The sequence below is a fragment of the Mastigoproctus giganteus genome, chromosome 10, assembly GCF_048544385.1.
Source record: "Mastigoproctus giganteus isolate SK-2022 chromosome 10, ASM4854438v1, whole genome shotgun sequence".
NCBI lineage: Eukaryota > Metazoa > Arthropoda > Arachnida > Uropygi > Thelyphonidae > Mastigoproctus > Mastigoproctus giganteus.
This window is the reverse complement of record NC_143584.1, coordinates 112,155,989-112,175,584: the sequence shown is the minus strand read 5'-3', so window position 1 is coordinate 112,175,584 and position 19,596 is coordinate 112,155,989. Positions and strand designations below refer to the sequence as shown.

Below are 19,596 nucleotides of genomic sequence, written 5' to 3'. Positions count from 1 at the left end.
TAAATATTGTATTTACTTTTTTTAAAAATACATTAATAATTTGGTAATTCAAGTAATATAACATTTTTTAGGTTCTGATTTTTTTTATTAAATCGTTCAATCTATTCTGGCCCGCATCATGATGCGAAAATTCCATTCGGCCCGCATCATGATACGAAAATTTCATTTGGCCCGCTGACGAAAAAAGTTGCCCACCCCTGATCTGAACCATTCTTAACCCATGGATTGTTAAGATTACAAATAAATTACATCAGATAAAGCCTATAATCAAACCATGGTAGTCCATTCTGTGCAGGAATCACAAAGAAGAAGTTTTCTTAGCTCAACTCCTCTGCATTGGACACACTCCTGTTATGCATTCTTTTCTGCTGAGGGCTGTTGCACTCCTATCTGTGAGTATTGTGACACCATTTTTATATTTTAGTGGTTTTAACTGTCTAATTGAGCCACATACACCCGAGTCCAATTTTATCCAACCAAACAATATTTAATAAATTTTTAGATTTTTAAAAACTATAAATATATTCCATTGTATATCATTTTCACATGCATGCACACATTTCATTTAGTCATATTTTTATTAATGTTTAACACTTTTGTTGGTTATATATTTTTTGACGTGATGACTTGTGACTTTTTACTGCTTTAAACTTGGACCTGGTGCATCGTGGGCTACGTTGCCAAATTGCCATAAAACATCAACCCCTCCTCCCAAATTAGAGGAGATATTTGAACATCTCCATTCTGTATACAGACTTGTCTCAAAACCCAAAGCTGCTCTTATAATGATGGCTGAACATTTGCCAAAGCAAATAATTTGCTTTTTCATACTGCTTTTAATATTATTGGATAGAGTTTGTCGGCCCAGGTGTCTTATCTTATTTACTTTTAGTATCAACAGTTTCTCAACAAAGTCTGTACATTGTCTCCTTGACATTCCTTCATAGGTAGGCATTTATTGGTGTTAGATCAGAACATTGAACTGGCTACAGGTAGTCAATTTCTCTCAAAATGAGAAAGCTCCCCAAATGTTGCTGTATTAAGTTCAGGATCAATCTCGCTCTGTCGGAATTTGCACTCTTCATTATTTGAACAACGAGTAAATTTTCTCTTAACAAGATCCTAAACTTGCTCATTTTATGCTTCTGAACATCAGCCATGCTAATAAATTGACACATCTACTTTATTAATACCTAACGGAAAGGAGACAACCATCCATTTCACTTCCACAGTAAATGGAATTTTATGGATGATGCTTTAGCTGCAAACAACAGCAAAAGCATCATCCAAGAAATGCTTACACATACAAATGGATGGAGGATTGGTGGGGAAGTTATGAAATATGCATGAGTCTAATTCATCCACAGTTATGTGGGCAATAGTGTCACTCGCTAGTGAACCCATAGCTATCCCCCAAATCTTGTTTGTGCATATTTTATCTGTATCTGAAAAAACTGTATTATTCAAGCAAATTTCCAGGGCTTGCTAAACTTCTTTCATGGATAACCTTGTTCTGTTAACCAGTTCCTTACCTAAGCCATCCTTGTACTGTTCCTAACAAACTCATTATGAATAGTAAAAAATGTATTTTTATCAAACTATACTGTTATCTCATTTTTCTTCAGAACCTTACTATGCACAAACAAATTCCAAGCTATTGTGTCTGCATTTCTTGGTAAAAACTTTTGAAATCATAAAATATTGCTGACCTTGGAACCTTCTCATGCTTGTAGAAACAGTGGCCACAGAAATGTTTTTCTGAGCATCATATTCTAAACCTTATTGTACTTGCTCCAAAATTTATATGATGTACAGTTTGACTGTATCTGTTAGATGTGATGTGATTAGGAACAACATGGTGATACACATCATGGAATTAGATTTTCAGTGAATTGCACAATACTTTACATAGTATTAGTCTGTTGATGTTAGAAAGCATGGCCCTTACACTGAATATAACATAATAAATACCTACCCTTGCTTTCTAGTTTCTATAAATACATATATAGAGATTTGTACATATGTACCTGATAAAAAGAAGAGATTAACTGCTGCTATTTGGTAAACCTGTAGGGTATTCAGTAGCAGCTTATAAGGGGTCCAGAATTCCTTTAAAACTGCTATTGTGGAATAGTTTGTTATTCTTTATTGATAATTTTAATATGCTTTTTGATTGTTCAGGAAACTTTTATTGAGTTGGGCAATATACTGTAATTGTAATAGTGGGAACATTGCTTTGCTTCCTGTCAGAATGCTTCATGATCTTTCAGCCAACTTTATGAGGCTTGTCCTATTTGATTTGATTTTGAATCATCAGTATTGTCATTTACAATACTGATGATTCCTCATGAGATGATTAATGGAAATTGCCATCTGTTAAATATATTGTTATCTATATTTATTAAATTATACTAATGGTTATCATTCTCACCTCTTTGGTTTATCATTATTTATTAGGCCCGAAGATGTAGAAAAAGCTCTTGAGGTTTCAAAGGACAAATTATTTTTTGGTTGTAAAATTGAAGTAACAGCTCATGAAGGACTTGATGGAGAAGACAATGATTTTAGACCACTGGAAGCAGAACTAGATGAATATCACCCAAAAGCAACAAGGACATTATTTATTGGAAACTTAGAGAAGGATATCACTACTGCAGAACTCAGGAAACATTTTGAACAGTTTGGGGAAATAATTGTGAGTATTTTTAAGTTAAAAATTGTTGGGGGGGGGGGGGGATGGTTATGATAAAAATACGAAGTACAGAAAACATTTTTGTAGCAGTAACTATTACAAATTAAGTCGGTTTCAAATATTTAATACTTAATAACTGTTCTGCATAATTATAAAAATTAGATCTGCATCATAATTTACTGTACTTTGTTTTTCCATTTTGGGAGTATAATATACCACATCAGAAACCCAGAGACATTGTAAGATCTACCATTATTCCAAGAAGGATAAAAAAAATATATAGAAAAAATAAATAAATAAATAAAACAGCAAGTTAAATATAATATCAAGTTTAAAAATCCAATTTGAACTAAAGCTTATTAAGAAAAGAAAAAAAAAAAAAAAGTGAACTTGAAAATATTAAAATAGTTTTATTTATTATTTTTTTTTATAATTTTTTTATGTTATTGACTTATTATGTTAGAATTGACTTGTTGCTGCTCTTAACCCTGACATCTACTTGTGGATATACACACATACACAAACACATTCATGAACACAAGGGGAACCCATCCTGCACATTCACCGTGGGTCCTTAGCTCTTGACACTCCTATATTTAAGTACAGGCAACCCCATATAACATGGTACTAATACAACACAGTTTCGCTCTAACACGACTGATAAATTGTGGCAATCCTCGACCAACATGGTTTTGCTCTAATATGGTTAGAGAATTGCGGCAAACCTCACATAATACGGTATTTTTGAGCTTTTGTGCATGGAAAAACTGTGCTATTGTGTTGGATGCCATTTTTAATTTTTAAACATTTCCATTCCTTTTTGTGAATCCCAGCTTTTGGCTCGCTAGTCGTTATGCAAAAAAATTTTTTTAGGAAATCCCAGTATTTTATTTTGTTGGGAAATCTGCATGTTAGGTTCTGCGCTATTGAACTTATGGAAAAAAAAATCTAGATTTCAAAGTTTTATTACTATTGGATAACACACTAGGCCATCCAAAAGATTTTTAAGTCATCCAAACGTTGAAGGAATGTTTCTACCACCTAATACAACTTCTTTATTTTACCTTTAAAACTGACCACCACATACAGAGGATGCGGAAAGGTCAGGGAATAGCTACCGCATATCCCCAGAGCAATATGGCCTTAGTTGCTAATGCTCCTAAAAACATCAACAACAACCTTTAAAACTCATTACATCAGAAAATCGTTACAATGGATTTTGAAAAAAAATTGATTCCGAATCTATTGAAGTGATGGAGGATTTTTCAATTGTGGACTGTATCGGAATCATAGCTATATCGCTCAAAGAAGTAAAACATTTAACATTAAATGAGTGTTGGAAAAATGTATGGCCAGATTCAGTCCATTCAGGAAATATGGTTGAACTGGCAGAAATGGAATCAGTGCAACAGTAGAACTTGCGAAGTCAGCGGGATGGGAAGGTTTTGATGATATTACTGAAGACTTTCAAGAATTACTTGTAGAAAAAAAGGCTAGCAAAGTGGATTTGGTGGAAATGGCATCAGAGGTAAACCAAATAAATTCAGAGCATGATAGTGCAGATGAAAATTCTGAACTTACAAATTTTACACTGAAAGCATATATGGAAAGGCATCAACTTAGCCAAGCAATTAGAATCTTATTTTTTGAATGCGGATCCTTCGACAAAAAGGAGCACAAAGTTCAAAAGGGAGCTTCAAAAATGCTTAGTGCCATACCATGAAATTTACAAAGATCTATTAAGCAAAAGCAAACAAACCCAAATTACTGATTTTTTAAAGTGAGCAGAAGATACACGAAATCTAGATGCTGCAGAAGAAAGTTCAGAAGGTGAAGATATTATGTAACAGAGAAAACGTTCTCATTTGATTGTGCTTAGCAGCGATGAGGAAGAAAATTAAATGAACATACGTTACTGACATATACAGGGTTGTTAAAATTAAAGTATCCCTATGTAGAGGGCCCTGGAGTGAGTTCTAAGGCTCTTACTGAAGAGAAATTTGGACAACAGGTACAATAAAGAACGCGCTCGCCATCTATTATAAAAAAAAAAATAAAAAAACAGTCACTATATGGCACTCTGGCAATACAAATCACTTGAATAGCGCTACAATTGTTCAGTGTGTCCTCCATTTTGGTCAACAACAGTTTCCATTCGAAGAACAGCATTTTTTAATGCCGCCGTAGCCTAGTCAGGCTACGGCGGCATTAAAAATACCTAGTGGCCAGGCGCACGGGTGCATAAGTACACGTGCCTTGAGTGACCGGGTTTCAAGCCCGTGACTGCTGAATATGGTGCTGTTTCTTGTATTCTGTCTATCTTATGAACTCCTCTGACCATTTGGTCATCCCTGAGTATAAACAGAAAATTTATTCTACAGCAGAACATAACATGCCAATTGGAATAGCCAGCACATGACATCTAATGCTCCTACAGATCTGCCAGAGTTTGACATCCTTCCCGATACACCTGGTTCTTCAAAAAACCCCACAGCCAGAAGTCGCATGGGGTGAGGTGCGGTGATTGGGGTGGTCAAGGTGTCTGGAAACAGCAGCTGATGACCCGTTCGTCTGTAAAGTGTAGCCTTAGCAATCTTTGGACAAAACGGTGGATGTGGGGTGGTGCACCATCTTGCATGAATATGGTATCCTGAAGGCACCCATGTTGTTGCAGCTCTGGTGTTGTGAAATTTTCCAACATTTCATAATATCGCTGTCCACTGACGGAACAGGTGTGGGGTCCAGTGGGCATTACCTGTTCAAAAAAATATGGCTCATTTGAATGTGGCCATAAATCCACACCACACTGTCACTTTTGGAGAATGCAATGGGCCTTTTGGATAACTCGAGGGTTTTCTGTTGTCCAAATGCGACAGTTGTGCGTATTTACTTGTACATTTGAGCAGAAGTGGGCTTCATCACTCCAAAGGATGTTCCATGGCCAAGTGATACCCACTGTCATTCGTGCCAGAAACTGAAGTGCGTATGTGAAACGAATATCTGCATCACCTCGTTTAGCTGCTGTAGCATGTGCATCTTGTAAGGATAGTACTGCAACACCTGACGTATTGCTAGCCTTACAGTGGAATACAAGACTGAGACAAGACTGCAGCAATAATTCAGACACTGCATGGGTTTGTTAAGGGAAAGTCTTGTCTGACAAATTTGATAGGATATTATGATGTGGTTACAAAGGAACTGGATGCAAAAAATAATTTTGATATCATATATTTGGATTTCAGGAAAGCTTTTGACACTGTTGCGCATGGAAGACTATTGTACAAATTGGAGCAGAATGGTATTAAGGGTAAGTTGCTACAATGGATAAAAGGATGGTTAAGTGAGAGAAGACAGAGGGTGGTAATCAATGGGTGCTGCTCTTCGTGGACTAATGTTATTAGTGGAGTCCCACAGGGTTCGGTGTTAGGTCCACTGTTGTTTTGTATATTTATCAATGATATTGATGAAGGTATATCAGGCTGAATGTCGAAGTTTGCAGATGATACAAAGGTTGGCAGGGTTGTTAATGACAGTAATGGCAGTGTACTACTGCAACAGGATCTAGATAATTTGGGCAGATGGGCTAAGAAGTGGCAACTGAAGTTTAACCTTGACAAATGCAAAGTACTGCATATGGGTAGAAGTAACCCCAGAGAAACGTACCAACTGTGTGGTATTACACTTAAGGTGGTAGAAAATGAAAAAGACCCGGGAGTAATTGTGCAGTCAGATATGAAGTTTTCTGAGCAATGCAGACAGGCTGCCAGGGCAGGTCATGGGGTTTTGTCAATGATATATAGGAATTTTGCTAGCAGGGAAAAGGAGGTGATTATCCCTCTGTATAAGGCAATGGTCAGGCCACGCCTTGAGTACTGCATACAGGTCTGGAGGCCTCATTTTAGGAATGATGTAGATTTACTTGAGCGTGTACAGAGAAGGGCAACAAGATTGGTGAGGGGAATGAAGGGATCCTCTTACCAAGAGAGGCTTAAGTTCTGCAAATTGCAGTGGCTGGAGACTAGGCACCTGCGCGGTGATCTGATTGAGATATATAAGGCCTTGAATGGGTTGAGCACGCTGAATTCTGATGGGATCCTTCCACTTGTTCAGATTACGAACTTAAGGGGACATAAATTCAAATTAAGAAAAGACAGATGTCGAATAGATGTGCAGAAATTTGCCTTTAGCCAGCGGATGGTTAATTGCTGGAACAAACTTACATCTGTCGTTGTGGAAGTTGATAAGTTGAATAAATTTAAGGAGGAACTGGACAGGCATTTGGAGGCAATGGTGTGATTTTTTTTTTTTTTTTTTTTGGCTGATGCTGCATAAGCTCATACACTTGCTTTCTTGCATCACATGCCACTACTACTACTATTACTACTACTACTACTACTACAGCGTCAACTTCATGAGAAACAGCTGGTACACTTGCGCTGCCACATGGAGATTGACTTGATAAATCCACGACAGCCATAGCCACATCTTCAACGTGAGAGTAGTCCACTTGTTTTCAACCTCTACCTGGTTGAATACCAAGGTGTCCTGCTGCTTCAAATTTAGCAATCATTTTGTGGACAGGACAAACAGTCATAGGCACAACAGCCTTATGCACTTCTGATGCTGGAATTTTCTGAAAGCTACAGCCAGATTGTTGCTGTTCTAATAGTATAGCTTCACTAATAGCACCTTTTCCTGCAGCGTTGTTGGCACTGCTGCTATAGTGTGCAGGCTATATCTATTGTAGCCTATATCAATATTATTGTACCCTATATCTATATCAATATTATCAATATTGTAGCCTATATCAATAATATCTATTGTATTATTTTGAAGAGACTGCTTTGCTTTTATATAGTATAGTAGAGCTGAGTAGTGGTGCTGTGGCAATAACTTACGATTATGCAAATAACATAAGTTATATGCATAATTGTAAGTTATTTGCATAATTGTAACTAAAATAGTTACACGCCATACAGTGACAAATTTTGTAACAAATTTTTTTTCCCAATAAATGGTAAGTGCATTCTTTATTGTACCTGTTGTCCAAATTTCTGTTCAGTACGAGCCTTAGAACTCGCTCCAGAACCCTCTACATAGGGATACTTTAATTTTAACAACCCTGTTATGTATCACAGTTTGTAAGACATTTGTTCAGTTGTTACTATTTTTAATAAAAATTAAGTTTCTGATAGTTATACAAAATGGTGTATTTTTGTTAGTTCTTGGAACATAATCTCCCTTTATGTACCGATTCTTAGTCCCATATAACACAGTTTCACACTGCTCAAGATTTTATGGGAACCTAACTACTGTGTTATACGAGGGTTACCTGTATTCTATTATAAATTTGTGGGGTTCTGTACTTGATATTGTGGGACTGTGTATGGTTGATAGAAAAAAAAATCTCATAAAAGCAATGCGATGTCACATTACTCTCTCCATCAGTCTTTCCAATCTGATATGATATTTTTGGAATATCATCCTATATACATTCTCTTTGATATCTATAGGACTGACTTGTGTGAATTTTTTTTTTGGCACTCAAATGTCAGCTTAATTTTGGAATCCTTAGTGTCCAATACTGGGGAGTGTGGGGTATAGAAGCTGATGATATTTTCTTTAGTTTTCAGTTACTCTGGAAATAGGTGGCAAGAGAGAGAGAGAGAGAGAGAGAGAGAGAGAGAGAGAGAGAGAGAGAGAGAGAGAGGGGGGGGGGAGTCGGGCTTTGGCTTCAAAGTAAGCTGTATTATCTGCCAGAAGGGAACAAGTGGAAGGGGGTTTCTGCATGCTGAAACATGCATTGTGTAAGAATTGTCTTTGGAGTTGAAAATAGCTATCACCTCCAGTGATGTCCGTGAGGGTAATAATGTGGTCTATAGATATATATGCAGGAGCTTGTATATATTTTTTGGTGATTATAATGAAAAATGATTATTTTTGCCAGGGTTTCTTGGTAGTGATGAGGTGGATGTTGTTGAATATCACTTCAGTATTGAAATTTTGCTAGCATATCTCATTTTTGCATGGAAACATGTTGAAGTATAACGAGAAAATCTGTTTAAGTTTTTTAGCATATTTAGTATAGATTTGTTGAGTATGTTGACAGATCATTTTGAAATATGTTGGTCTGAATGGTGACTGCCATTCACAGTGGTTCTTATGGAGAGCTCCTTTTTTTTTGCTTAAACACTGACAAAGATTGGGGGATTGTAGTTTTTGAGTTTAGATTTTGTTTATTTGTGAATTGAGATTTTGTTTTTTGTTTATTTGTTGATTTTGATTTTGTATTCCTTATGAAAATTTATTTTGTTTCTCAGAGCAAACTAAAAACATAATTACAAATTAATAAGCTTTCGGCTGGGAGGCAGCCTTCTTCAGATTGAATACATGAATGGCAGTTGGAATAGAGATGTGCACTGCCAGGATGGTGCGTGAGGCGCGTGGTTAATTGTTTGTTGATGTTTATGGCTGTGACATATGGTGGTGACGTGGCCAGTGTTTGTCTATGGATAGAATTACTGCCTCTGTGATGGGGTTAACTTGGCAACCATTGTTCCTGTTCAAAGAGGCATCCGAGCATTTTATATTTAATGATTCCAACCAGGTGCGCTTTAGGTAATGGTGGGACCTGTCCACAACCACGACATCGCGGTGTGGGTCGATGTCGTGGCGGGTTGTCCAGACATGCTCGGCGATAGCTGAGTGTTCTACATCTGCCAAACGGTGCGCTTTAGGTAATGGTTGTGGACAGGTCCCACCATTACCTAAAGCGCATCTGGTTGGAATCGTTAAATATAAAATGCTCGGATGCCTCTTTGAACAGGAACAGTGGTTGCCAAGTTAACCCCATCACAGAGGCAGTAATTCTATCCATAGACAAACGCTGGCCACGTCTCACCACCATATGTCACAGCCACAAACATCAACAAACAATTAACCACGCGCATCACGCACCATCCTGGCAGTGCACATCTCTATTCCAACTGCCATTCGTGTATTCAATCTGAAGAAGGCTGCCTCCCAGCCGAAAGCTTATTAATTTGTAATTATGTTTAGTTTGCTCTGAGAAACAAAATAATTTTTCATAATGAATCCAGAGCACGTAGGCCTTTTTTACTTTGTATTCCTTGAAGAGTTACTTGAGGGTGATTTTAATCTTTCTTTCAAGTATTGCAATGTCGCAGCTTCATGTTGAAAGGCTCTTAAATTTTGCTCATTATTGTTCAGTGTGACTATTTCATATCTTTTGTCTGACTTGCTTATGAGGATTTTAGGAAATTCCTTAGGAATTTAGATGGCTCATGTGCACACATGTTTTACAGGAGGAAGATTCCCTCTCAAGAATCTTCCTCCTGTGAAAAGAAGTGGCCATGTTTTCTGACTGTGCTGTCCTATATCTAACATGTAGAGTGATGCTGTTGCTGTGTAAAGAGCATGCTGGATTGCACCACCGAGGCCTTGTATTCATGGGCATTGGCTATCTATTGCCAGTGTCAAAGCTGTTATTATGGTTGGGAGAATGCTGGTCGCATTGTGCCCTTTATAAATTCTTCTGTACTTACCAACTGTTTTCAGTTTGATGAATTTCCTTTCTAAGTTGTATCTGTTTGGAAAGGAGAGTACAACTGCACTTTTACACTTAATGAAGCATTCCCTACACACTTCTTTTGTAATTGCTTATAGTTCCTGGGTCCCATTCTGAATAATTTCCTCAGTCGTTGCAAATCTGTGACCTTTTGTGAAGGCTCTTAGCCGTTGGAAACAAAAAAAAAAAAAAATCAGAGATAAATCCAGTGACTGGTGGATGTGGCACCACATTGATGGAGTGTTCACATAAATTCTTGAATGGAGAGCAACAAGTGCCAAGGTGTTGTCATGATGCAAAGTGCCAATTTCTTGAAGCCCACCTTCCCAGCTATTTTATCCAAACTGTGTCACGCTATCACCGTAGAACTATTTTGTAGTATTCCTGGTTCACTGTTAGTACTGGACAAACTCATAATGAACAGTACCCTTTGAGTCCAAAAATACGACGATGTCTTCACATTTGATTGAGATTGTCTTACTTTTGGGGGAGGGGGGGCCTTGTTGGAAAAGATAAACTTTCATTGAGAAACCTGAGCCTTTGTTTCTGGATCATAGCCAATGGCGGACTGGTCAGGGTTTCAGCTTGCCCGATGGCAAGTGGGCCCCCTTGCAATAACATTAGACAGTATGTTAAAAATGTTAATGACCTTTTAGTAGCTTGAAAATATAATAGAAGTTCCAATATTATTACTGTATGCTGTAGGCTTTACATACCAACTAAGAAATATTGTTCAAGGTTTAGGCCTAAGTGGATGTCAGATGAACTAATGAGACATATGGCAGAGAAGAAAATGCATGGGATACATACAAATTAACACGTGACTTTTTTTTTTTTTTTTGATTTGGTAGTTGTTGGCGCATCGGCTTCTGTGGCCATATTGCACCTCCAAAGGTTTTTGCAGTACAGTGATCCAAGCCCGAGGCGGGAATCGAACCCGCGACCTTTGGGTTGCCGGGCAGGTACTTTACCCACTCGGCTAGCCCGGTCGGCTTAACACGTGACACAGAAGCCTATGATAGATACAAGTTGATCTGTAACCAAGTTACAAAGGAGGTTAGGCAGACGAAGGCAGATTTCGAGAAATCTTTGGCAAGGGATGCAAAGAAAAACAGCAAAGAGTTCTTTTCTTATGTAAAGTCTAGAAGGAAGGGGATGAATCAGATTGGTCCACTTGATATCGATGGGTCAACTGTTGATGATCCTGCTCAGGTAGCTAACAAACTGAATGAATATTTTGCATCGACATTCACACATGAGGAGTTATTCAGCGAGGGGAATGCCAGAGGTGTATTCAACTCTGGCAGTAAGCTAGAGAATCTTGTAATAACGGAGAGTAAAGCGGAGGAGAAATTGTTGAAGATAAATACAAGAAAGGCACCTGGGGTGGATGGGATCTATCTAGTTATATTAAAGGAGGCAGCAAAGGAAGTAAGCAAACCCTTAGCCATAATTATGACAGCTTCCTTGAACTCAGGGGAAGTACCCATGGACTGGAGATGTGAAAATGTGACCCCAGTTTACAAAGGAGGATCAAAGGGCAACACAAGTAATTATAGACCTGTTAGTTTAACTTCTGTTCCTGGAAAATTAATGGAGGTACTGGTTAAAGAAGCACTGCAGGATCATCTAGACAAGACTTCAGTTATAACTCGGACACAGCATGGTTTTGTTAAGGGGAAGTGTTGACTGACCAATTTGATTGGATACTATGATGCAGTCACAAAAGAACTGGATGCAGGGAATAACTTTGATATTATATACTTGGATCTTAAAAAGGCTTTTGATACTGTTGCACATGGAAGACTGCTGCACAAATTGGAGCAGTGTGGCATTGGAGGCAAATTGCTGCTATGGATAAAGGGGTGGTTGAGGGGGAGAAGGCAGAGAGTGGTAATCAATGGACACTGCTCATCGTGGACTAATGTTATTAGTGGAGTCCCTCAGATTTCAGTATTGGGTCCATTATTGTTTTCTGTATTTATAAATGATATTGATGATGGTATATCCAGCTTAATGTCCAAGTTTGCAGATGATACGAAGGTTGGCAGGGTTGTCAAGGACACTACTGACACTATGCTACTGCAACAGGATCTGGAAAGGTTGAGCAGATGGGCTGAGAGATGGCAAATTAAGTTTAACATTGACAAATGTAAAGTACTACATATGGGAAACAGCAACCCCAGAGCAACGTATCAACTCTGTGGTACTACACTGACAGTGTTAGAGAATGAAAGGGACCTGGGGGTGGTTGTGCAGGCAGATATGAAGTTTTCTGAACAGTGCAGACGGGCTGCAAGAGTAGCTCATGGTGTATTGTCGATGATATATAGGAATTTTTCTAGCAGCGATAAGGTGGTGATTATTCCCTTGTATAAGGCAATGGTCAGGCCACACCTAGAGTACTGTATACAGGTCTGGAGGCCTCATTTCAAGAAGGATGTAGAGATGCTGGAACGAGTACAGAGAAGGGCAACAAGATTAGTGAATGGAACAAAGGGGTGCTCTTAGGAAGAAAGGCTTAAGTTTTACAAATTACAGTGTCTGGAGACTAGGCACCAGCGAGGTGATCTGATAGAGGTGTATAAAGCCTTGAATGGTTTGAGCATGCTCAATGCTGATGGGATTCTTCCTCTTACTCAGAATAATCACCTGAGAGGGCATAAACTCAAATTGAGGAAAGACAGATGTAGGATAGACATGAGGAAATTTGCCTTTAGCAAGCGGGTGGTTGGTTGGTGGAACAGACTTCCATCCCTTGTCGTGGAGGTTGATAGCCTGAATAAGTTTAAGGCTCAGCTGGACAGGTATTTTGAACGAATAGAGGGGTGAAGTGGAAGTGGTTATTTTTTATTTATTTATTTTTTTTTTTTTGGCTGATGCTGCATAAGCTTGCTTTCTTGCATCAAATGCCTCTACTAATGCTAATGCTAATGCAACTAAAATTTATATTGTATTACTATTTTAATAAAAAAATTTTAATAAAATCATTTTTGGAGGATACTTTATATTTAAGAATATAATATATAACTGAAAAAATAATTCGTATTCGGGTTATGTGAGGCCGATGCATACGTTATATAGGCTCGGATCTTTACTATTGCAACTGCACAATAGTAAAGATGATGAAGGAAATTCCTCAGATTCTCTAGCTGATTTTCGAGTAAATGTGTTTAACCTAATAATGGACCGCATTGTCCAGTCATTAGATTCACGCTTTGTACAACACAAAAAGTTGTTTAAAGATTTATCCTGCTTGGACCCAGCAAAGTTTAAAACTATTGCAGAAGAAAGGCCTTGAAGATGAAGCATTGGAAGGTATTATTAAGCTGTCTCCACAAATCAACAAAGATCAAGTAATATTGGAATTGTTTTATTTTGCTTCAAACTTTGATGTATTAAAGCTATTCCTTAATGATGGTGAGAATTTGGATTCCAGTTGCAGCAAGTGTAAAATTTGTAGCACTTGCCCATTGTGTGTACTAAAAATTCTGGCATCCAACAGACTTCATGACAAGGCATATGATAGCCTTTATGAAATCTGCCCACTATCAGTCACTCAAGTCCAATGTGAGAGGACACTTTCAAAGCTAAAGATCATAAAGACAAGGCTAAGAAATTCACTGTCTGAGGAGAACTTGGAATCATACATGTTGCTATCCATTGAAAAGGAATTGTTAGATGAATTGGATGCAAAAGCAATTATTGACAGATTCATACAAACATCTAGTGAATTCAAATGATTGCTGTTAATATAGTGGACTGCATGAAATATGCTTTTGGACTACCTGTTAATGTGTAAAATGTTCAGTACAAACAAACTATTTAAAAATATCCACCATTTATTTAAAAATAAAAAAAATAAATAAAAAAATAATAATAAATATAAAATTCAATTATAACAATCTATATTTACATTTAGTATCTACTGTATACTGCCAGTAATATGTACACTGTAATTACTAAAAAATATACATTTATTTCACAAAAATTTTAATTATACCTTTTTTTCCAGTTATGTATTTTTTGAAAATTTTATTTATTTCTTATAAAAATTAAATGATAGCCTTATAGTTGTGGGTGGGTCCCCTTTGTCTCCTGGCAACCAATATTTTAAACCAGTCCGCCACTGAACATAGCCATACATACACCCATAATTAGTCACCAGTAATGATGAAAGAAACAAAGTGTAGGTTAACAACAGCAGCATGTTGAAGAAGATCTTGACATGTAAGATTTCACCGCTGTCTGTCAGTGAGGATATGAGGCACAAACTTGGCTGAAACATGAAACTTGGATGAATTATTGCATTCCCAATTCTCGTGCTGATAAAATTGATTGCCATTTCCCATAAGAAATGGCGCCTCCGTAGCCAGGTGGGAAGGAGCAGCAGTGCGTAGCACACGCGTTTTGATTAGACCGGGGTTCGAGCCCATCACCACCAAATACGGAGGATGCATTAAGGTCAGGGAATGACCACTGCATATCCCGGAGCAATATGGCCTTAGTTGCTAATGCTCCTAAAAACCAAATAACAACAACCATAAGAAATATCAATTTCACTAGAAACTTTTTGGATAGTTAAACCTCAATCCATCTTGGCAGATCAAGAATATGTGCAATTGAATCATTGGTTTTTGAAGTTGAAAGGTATTCAGAGCAAGAATTGTCTTCTGTGAATAAACAGTCCCCTTCAATTTTCACAGACCATTAAAAAGTCTTCAAATGACATAGCATCTTCTCTGGAAGCTGTTTTTATCTTCATAGATGTTCAGATATTTTTAATAAATTTAATCATGGACCTTTCAGAAGCTGCCTTGTGGATGCACATGCATGATCTTTAAATCTTCATGGGTTTCTGTTGTACTTTTCCTTCATTTAAAAAAAAATTGATGCAACTTTGCTGCTCAGTAAAATCACTCATTTTAAGATGTAACGAAACAAATGTAACATCTTTTATTCAATGTGAGCTAATGAAACTGACTTCAGTTAAATGGGTGATTACTACATCTAGATGAGTTTGCGACATGTTTCAGCTTAATGATCAGTGCTAAGTAGCACTTCTTCAGAATGACTTGAACAAGCTTCAAGAATGGTCAGAAAAGTGGCAGCTGTTTTAATGAAGCAAAATGCAAGGTCTTACACTTGGGAAATAACAGTATCAAAATAAATTTTACATTTGCTAGGGTTGAAATAAAAATGGTAGAAGAAAGGGATCTGGGAGTTATGGTATTGATAAAAATATGAAGTTCTCGGAACAGTGTAAATAGGCAGCCAGGAAAGCCCATAGTGGCCTATCAGTGACTTATAGAACATTACCCTGTAGAGATAGGGAAGTCATAATCCCACTGCATAAGGCAATTGTAAGATTGTATTTGTTATACTGTGTCCAAGTATGGATACCTCATCTGAAAAAAGATATTGAGCTTCTTTAAAGGGTCCAAAGATGAGCAGCTCGCATGATGAGATCGGCAGTAGGGCAACTGTATGAGGAACAACTCCAGTTATGTGGGTTACAGAGTTTGGCAGCCAGGCACCTTAGAGGGGACCTGGCTGAATTTTATAAGGCTCTGAGAGGGGTTAGTAAAATGAATGAAGGCAGAATTTTCACTGTTATAAAGAATTCCAGAACTAGGGGCTATAAATTCAAATTACAGGGAAAGAGGTTTTTGCTAGATTGTAGGAAGTTTTCTTTTAGCCAGCCAATTGTTAGTTACTGGAATAAGTTGCCTCCACAGGTAGTTAAGGCTGACAGTTTAAAGAAATTCAAAGGTCTACTGGATAATTACCTTCATGAGGAGGGAAGTGCATGATTTGTTGTTTCTTATTTTATTTATTATTATTTTTTTTTTCCAGTTCATCAAAAGCCTGTGTCTTCCTTGACTATTTGGTTAATATAAATACTGATATTAACTTTCTGTGATGCTGCAGTTTTAAGGTACGAAGTCAGTCGCCAAACTTTTTGATTACACCTTGTGGATAGAAACAAATAGCCCCTCACATTTATGGTTCTCCCCATTCTTTATTATATTTTATTATTATTTTTTTATATACATGTATATACAGTGGATGTCTGCAAGTTTTGCAAACACATGAAAGAATTAAGGGACTGGAATTATGTGAACCAACAATGTTATTTGACCCCTGGAGTAAAGCATCTGTTGACCAAAATCCCTTTAATTTTTTAATATTGTACCTCCAGATTTCATGTAAACTTATCTGCAAAAAGAACTGCATCTCCAAAAAAAATGTTCTCAGTCGTAATTTCAATGATGTTCATTTTCATTTACAGTATGCTACACCTACTTTTTGACAGAATCCCAATTATTGGTTGCATCAACCGTCCTTCATCTCGTTTGCCCTAAGTTTTTGCTTCGTGGTTCCTTCTGATTTTAAGATCATGCCTGTGCATCCACAAGGCAGCTTCTGAAAGGTCCATGATTAAATTTATTAAAAATATCTGAACATCAAATTATAATAACTTTTTTTCTTTTCTTTTGTTGCCTAGAATGTCTGGAATGTTTTACAGTAGGTGGTGTTTTGATTTCTCAAATACAGGATTTTTTTTTTTTATTTGCTGATATCACATTTTGAACAAAGATCTGTAAATTCTTGAAATGCTTTTTATTGAATGAATCAGCACCACAGATTGTAGAAAGGATTTTTGAGCATTAGTGAAAAGGATGATTATCATTATTTTCCAGTGGGACAAGCACTTTAAAGTTCTACATGGTATCATTTAGAATGATGCAAGCTGTATGAGAATTTTTCTTTCTAAAATGATAATCTTGTCTGCCGTGTTTCCAGCATTTTTAGGACCAGTTGTCAAATAAAACAGTTTGTGAACAGCGTCATCACAAATGCTGAAAAATCTATGGATGAACGATCTGATAATCCCTGTCCTAGTATTGAGTGAGTAACTCAAGTGGAAATTCAGAAGCCACTTTGTTGTCAATCAGTTTCTTATATGATATCCTGTTGAGATTACTGAGATGTCATATGATTAATCATATGATTAAAACATTTAAGAATTGTAATTTACAGTTGGACACAACCTCCAAATGCTAGATTTACTTTGGGAATTCATAAATCAAGAAAGACACTAACATAATCTTGCCCCTGTTTCTAGGCGACCCTAGGCACCTCGGTAGCCAGGTGGGAAGGAGCAGCAGTGTGTAGCACATGCTTCTTGATTAGACCGGGGTTCGAGCCTGTCACCACCAAATACGGAGGATGCGCAAAGGTCAGGAAATGACCACCACATATCCCGGAGCAATATGGCCTTAGTTGCTAATGCTCCTAAAAACCAAATAACAAACAATAACATCTAGGCGACCCAAAAAAAAAAAAAAAAAAAATCCACATTTTACAGCAAACCCACTAACATCCAGAAAGTATATCATATTTTTAGGGATTCTGGAATAGAATATTTCATAAAAGGAAGATAGTTGTTCAGCCAACAAATTAAACCTGCTCACTTTTTAAATTTATGTGATTGAAAGATAGTAGTAGTAGTATTGATTTTCATTAGAAACAACCAGTGAGAGACACATTATAGAGTTTTATTATCAACAACAGACCATCTGATCTTATAGCATGAATTTGAATTACATTGAGTAATACTCTGTACTGTTCTTCTGGAAGCTGTAGCAGGACTTAAACCATATAGTTGCTGTGTAAATCACTTCAGGAATTATATCGCACTTTCATTTCACAATTATGAAATAGCAATTATATTATAATATAATTTTATATATAAGTTTAGCAATTATATTATTTATCATATGAAACTTTTCTGAGCATGAATTATAGCATGGGTTTGATTAGGAAACTACCCACTGAAGAAACTTCAGTGGGTAGTTTCCCAGTCAATCAAACCCATTGCTTCAGAATTTATATATATAAACTGTGTTGATGGTATCTTTATTCTAGCTTTTAGTTAGTCTGTAGCATTATTACATTCTAGGTAGCATTCTTTATATAACTGCAAAGAAATAATCCAGCAGAGTTATATCAGGCAAACCTAAGAGCAATGCTACAGGGCAGTTGCATTTATGCGAATATTATAAACAGTCATAAAATAAATATTATCTTTTAAGACTATAATGGGGATAGTTAGACTGCAGCTTTCTAGCCACCTGCAGCTCTGAAGGAATTGCAGAATAGATGTGGAAATTTGCCTTTATCGAAAGATATTTGATGGCTGGATTTAATTACCTAGCCTTACAGAGGCACACAAACTATGTTTCTCTTTTTCCCCCCTTTATAAGCTTGCTTTCTTGCATCATTTTACCTTGTACAATTACTTGATGGCATTTTTAATGAATTGATTGTCATTTTTATGTATTCATAACACTGACCAATGTGATTTTTACCTCCACTAATATATTAACTGTCAATTTTTATGTGTAGATTTTAAAAATAATTCTTAAAATTTTACATCTCACCACAATTTCTATATATACAGGTTTTTGTGTTTACATGTGTTAATATGTATATCTTACTACAATTTAGGGAAGTAGATAAGGTAATGTTAGTGAGGGTTAACATGTTCAGCCTTGTCTGTCTGCCTGCCGCTTATCTCTTTTAATAACAAAAATACGATAGTAGTGTCAGTACATGTATAATTTCTCTGCATGTGTATTGCATATTGTTTGTTTCTTCTTTGTTTTGGTTAGCATTATATTGTTAAAATATTTAAGCGAAAGCAAAGGAAGTCTGAATTGCCCTGGCAATTCCTGCTACATGTGTAGATGGTTTACAACAAAAACTCAGAAGAAAATCTATAGTATTACTAAATGTGCATATTCTTTATACTATGGTTGCAAGATTGGTGATCAGGAAAAATTTGGACATATTTGCTTGTATGTTTTTGTATTACTTTCACCACAAATCCGAGGATGTGGCTAACTGGAAAGATTAAAAGTATACCTGCTGTTAATATGGTGTAGTGAGAACTGTGTAGCCATATTAATAATTACTATTTCTGCATGAGGAAAATATCTGGGATGTCCAGAAAAAGCAAGCACAGAATCAAATATCTTAATATATCTATAATAGGGCCTGTTACACATAATGAAAACCTGCCAATACCAGATTCCCCTCCTCCCGATCATGAGATAAAGGAAGCAAAGATCCTTGTTTTGCAGATTTTGCTGAGCTGTATACTTCAACAGATTTGTTGAAGTATACAGCTCACCTATCAAAATGGAATATTATAATGTGCCACATTTAATTATCAAGAAGAATTGAATGATATAGTTTGCGATTTAAATGTATCTAAAGAGCAAGCAGAATTCTTTAGTTCTAGGTTACA

The 19,596-nt window shown here is 36.7% G+C and overlaps 1 protein-coding gene across 1 annotated transcript in view; it reads left to right on the top strand.

The window, feature by feature from the left end:
• spen (spen family transcriptional repressor split ends) overlaps positions 1–19,596 on the top strand; it is a 575,365-nt gene that overhangs the window by 363,477 nt on the left and 192,292 nt on the right. Inside the window, exon 8 of the mRNA XM_090382996.1 lies at positions 2,458–2,695. Coding sequence (XP_090239122.1) covers positions 2,458–2,695 — 238 coding nt within the window. The remainder of the gene's footprint in view (positions 1–2,457; positions 2,696–19,596) is intronic.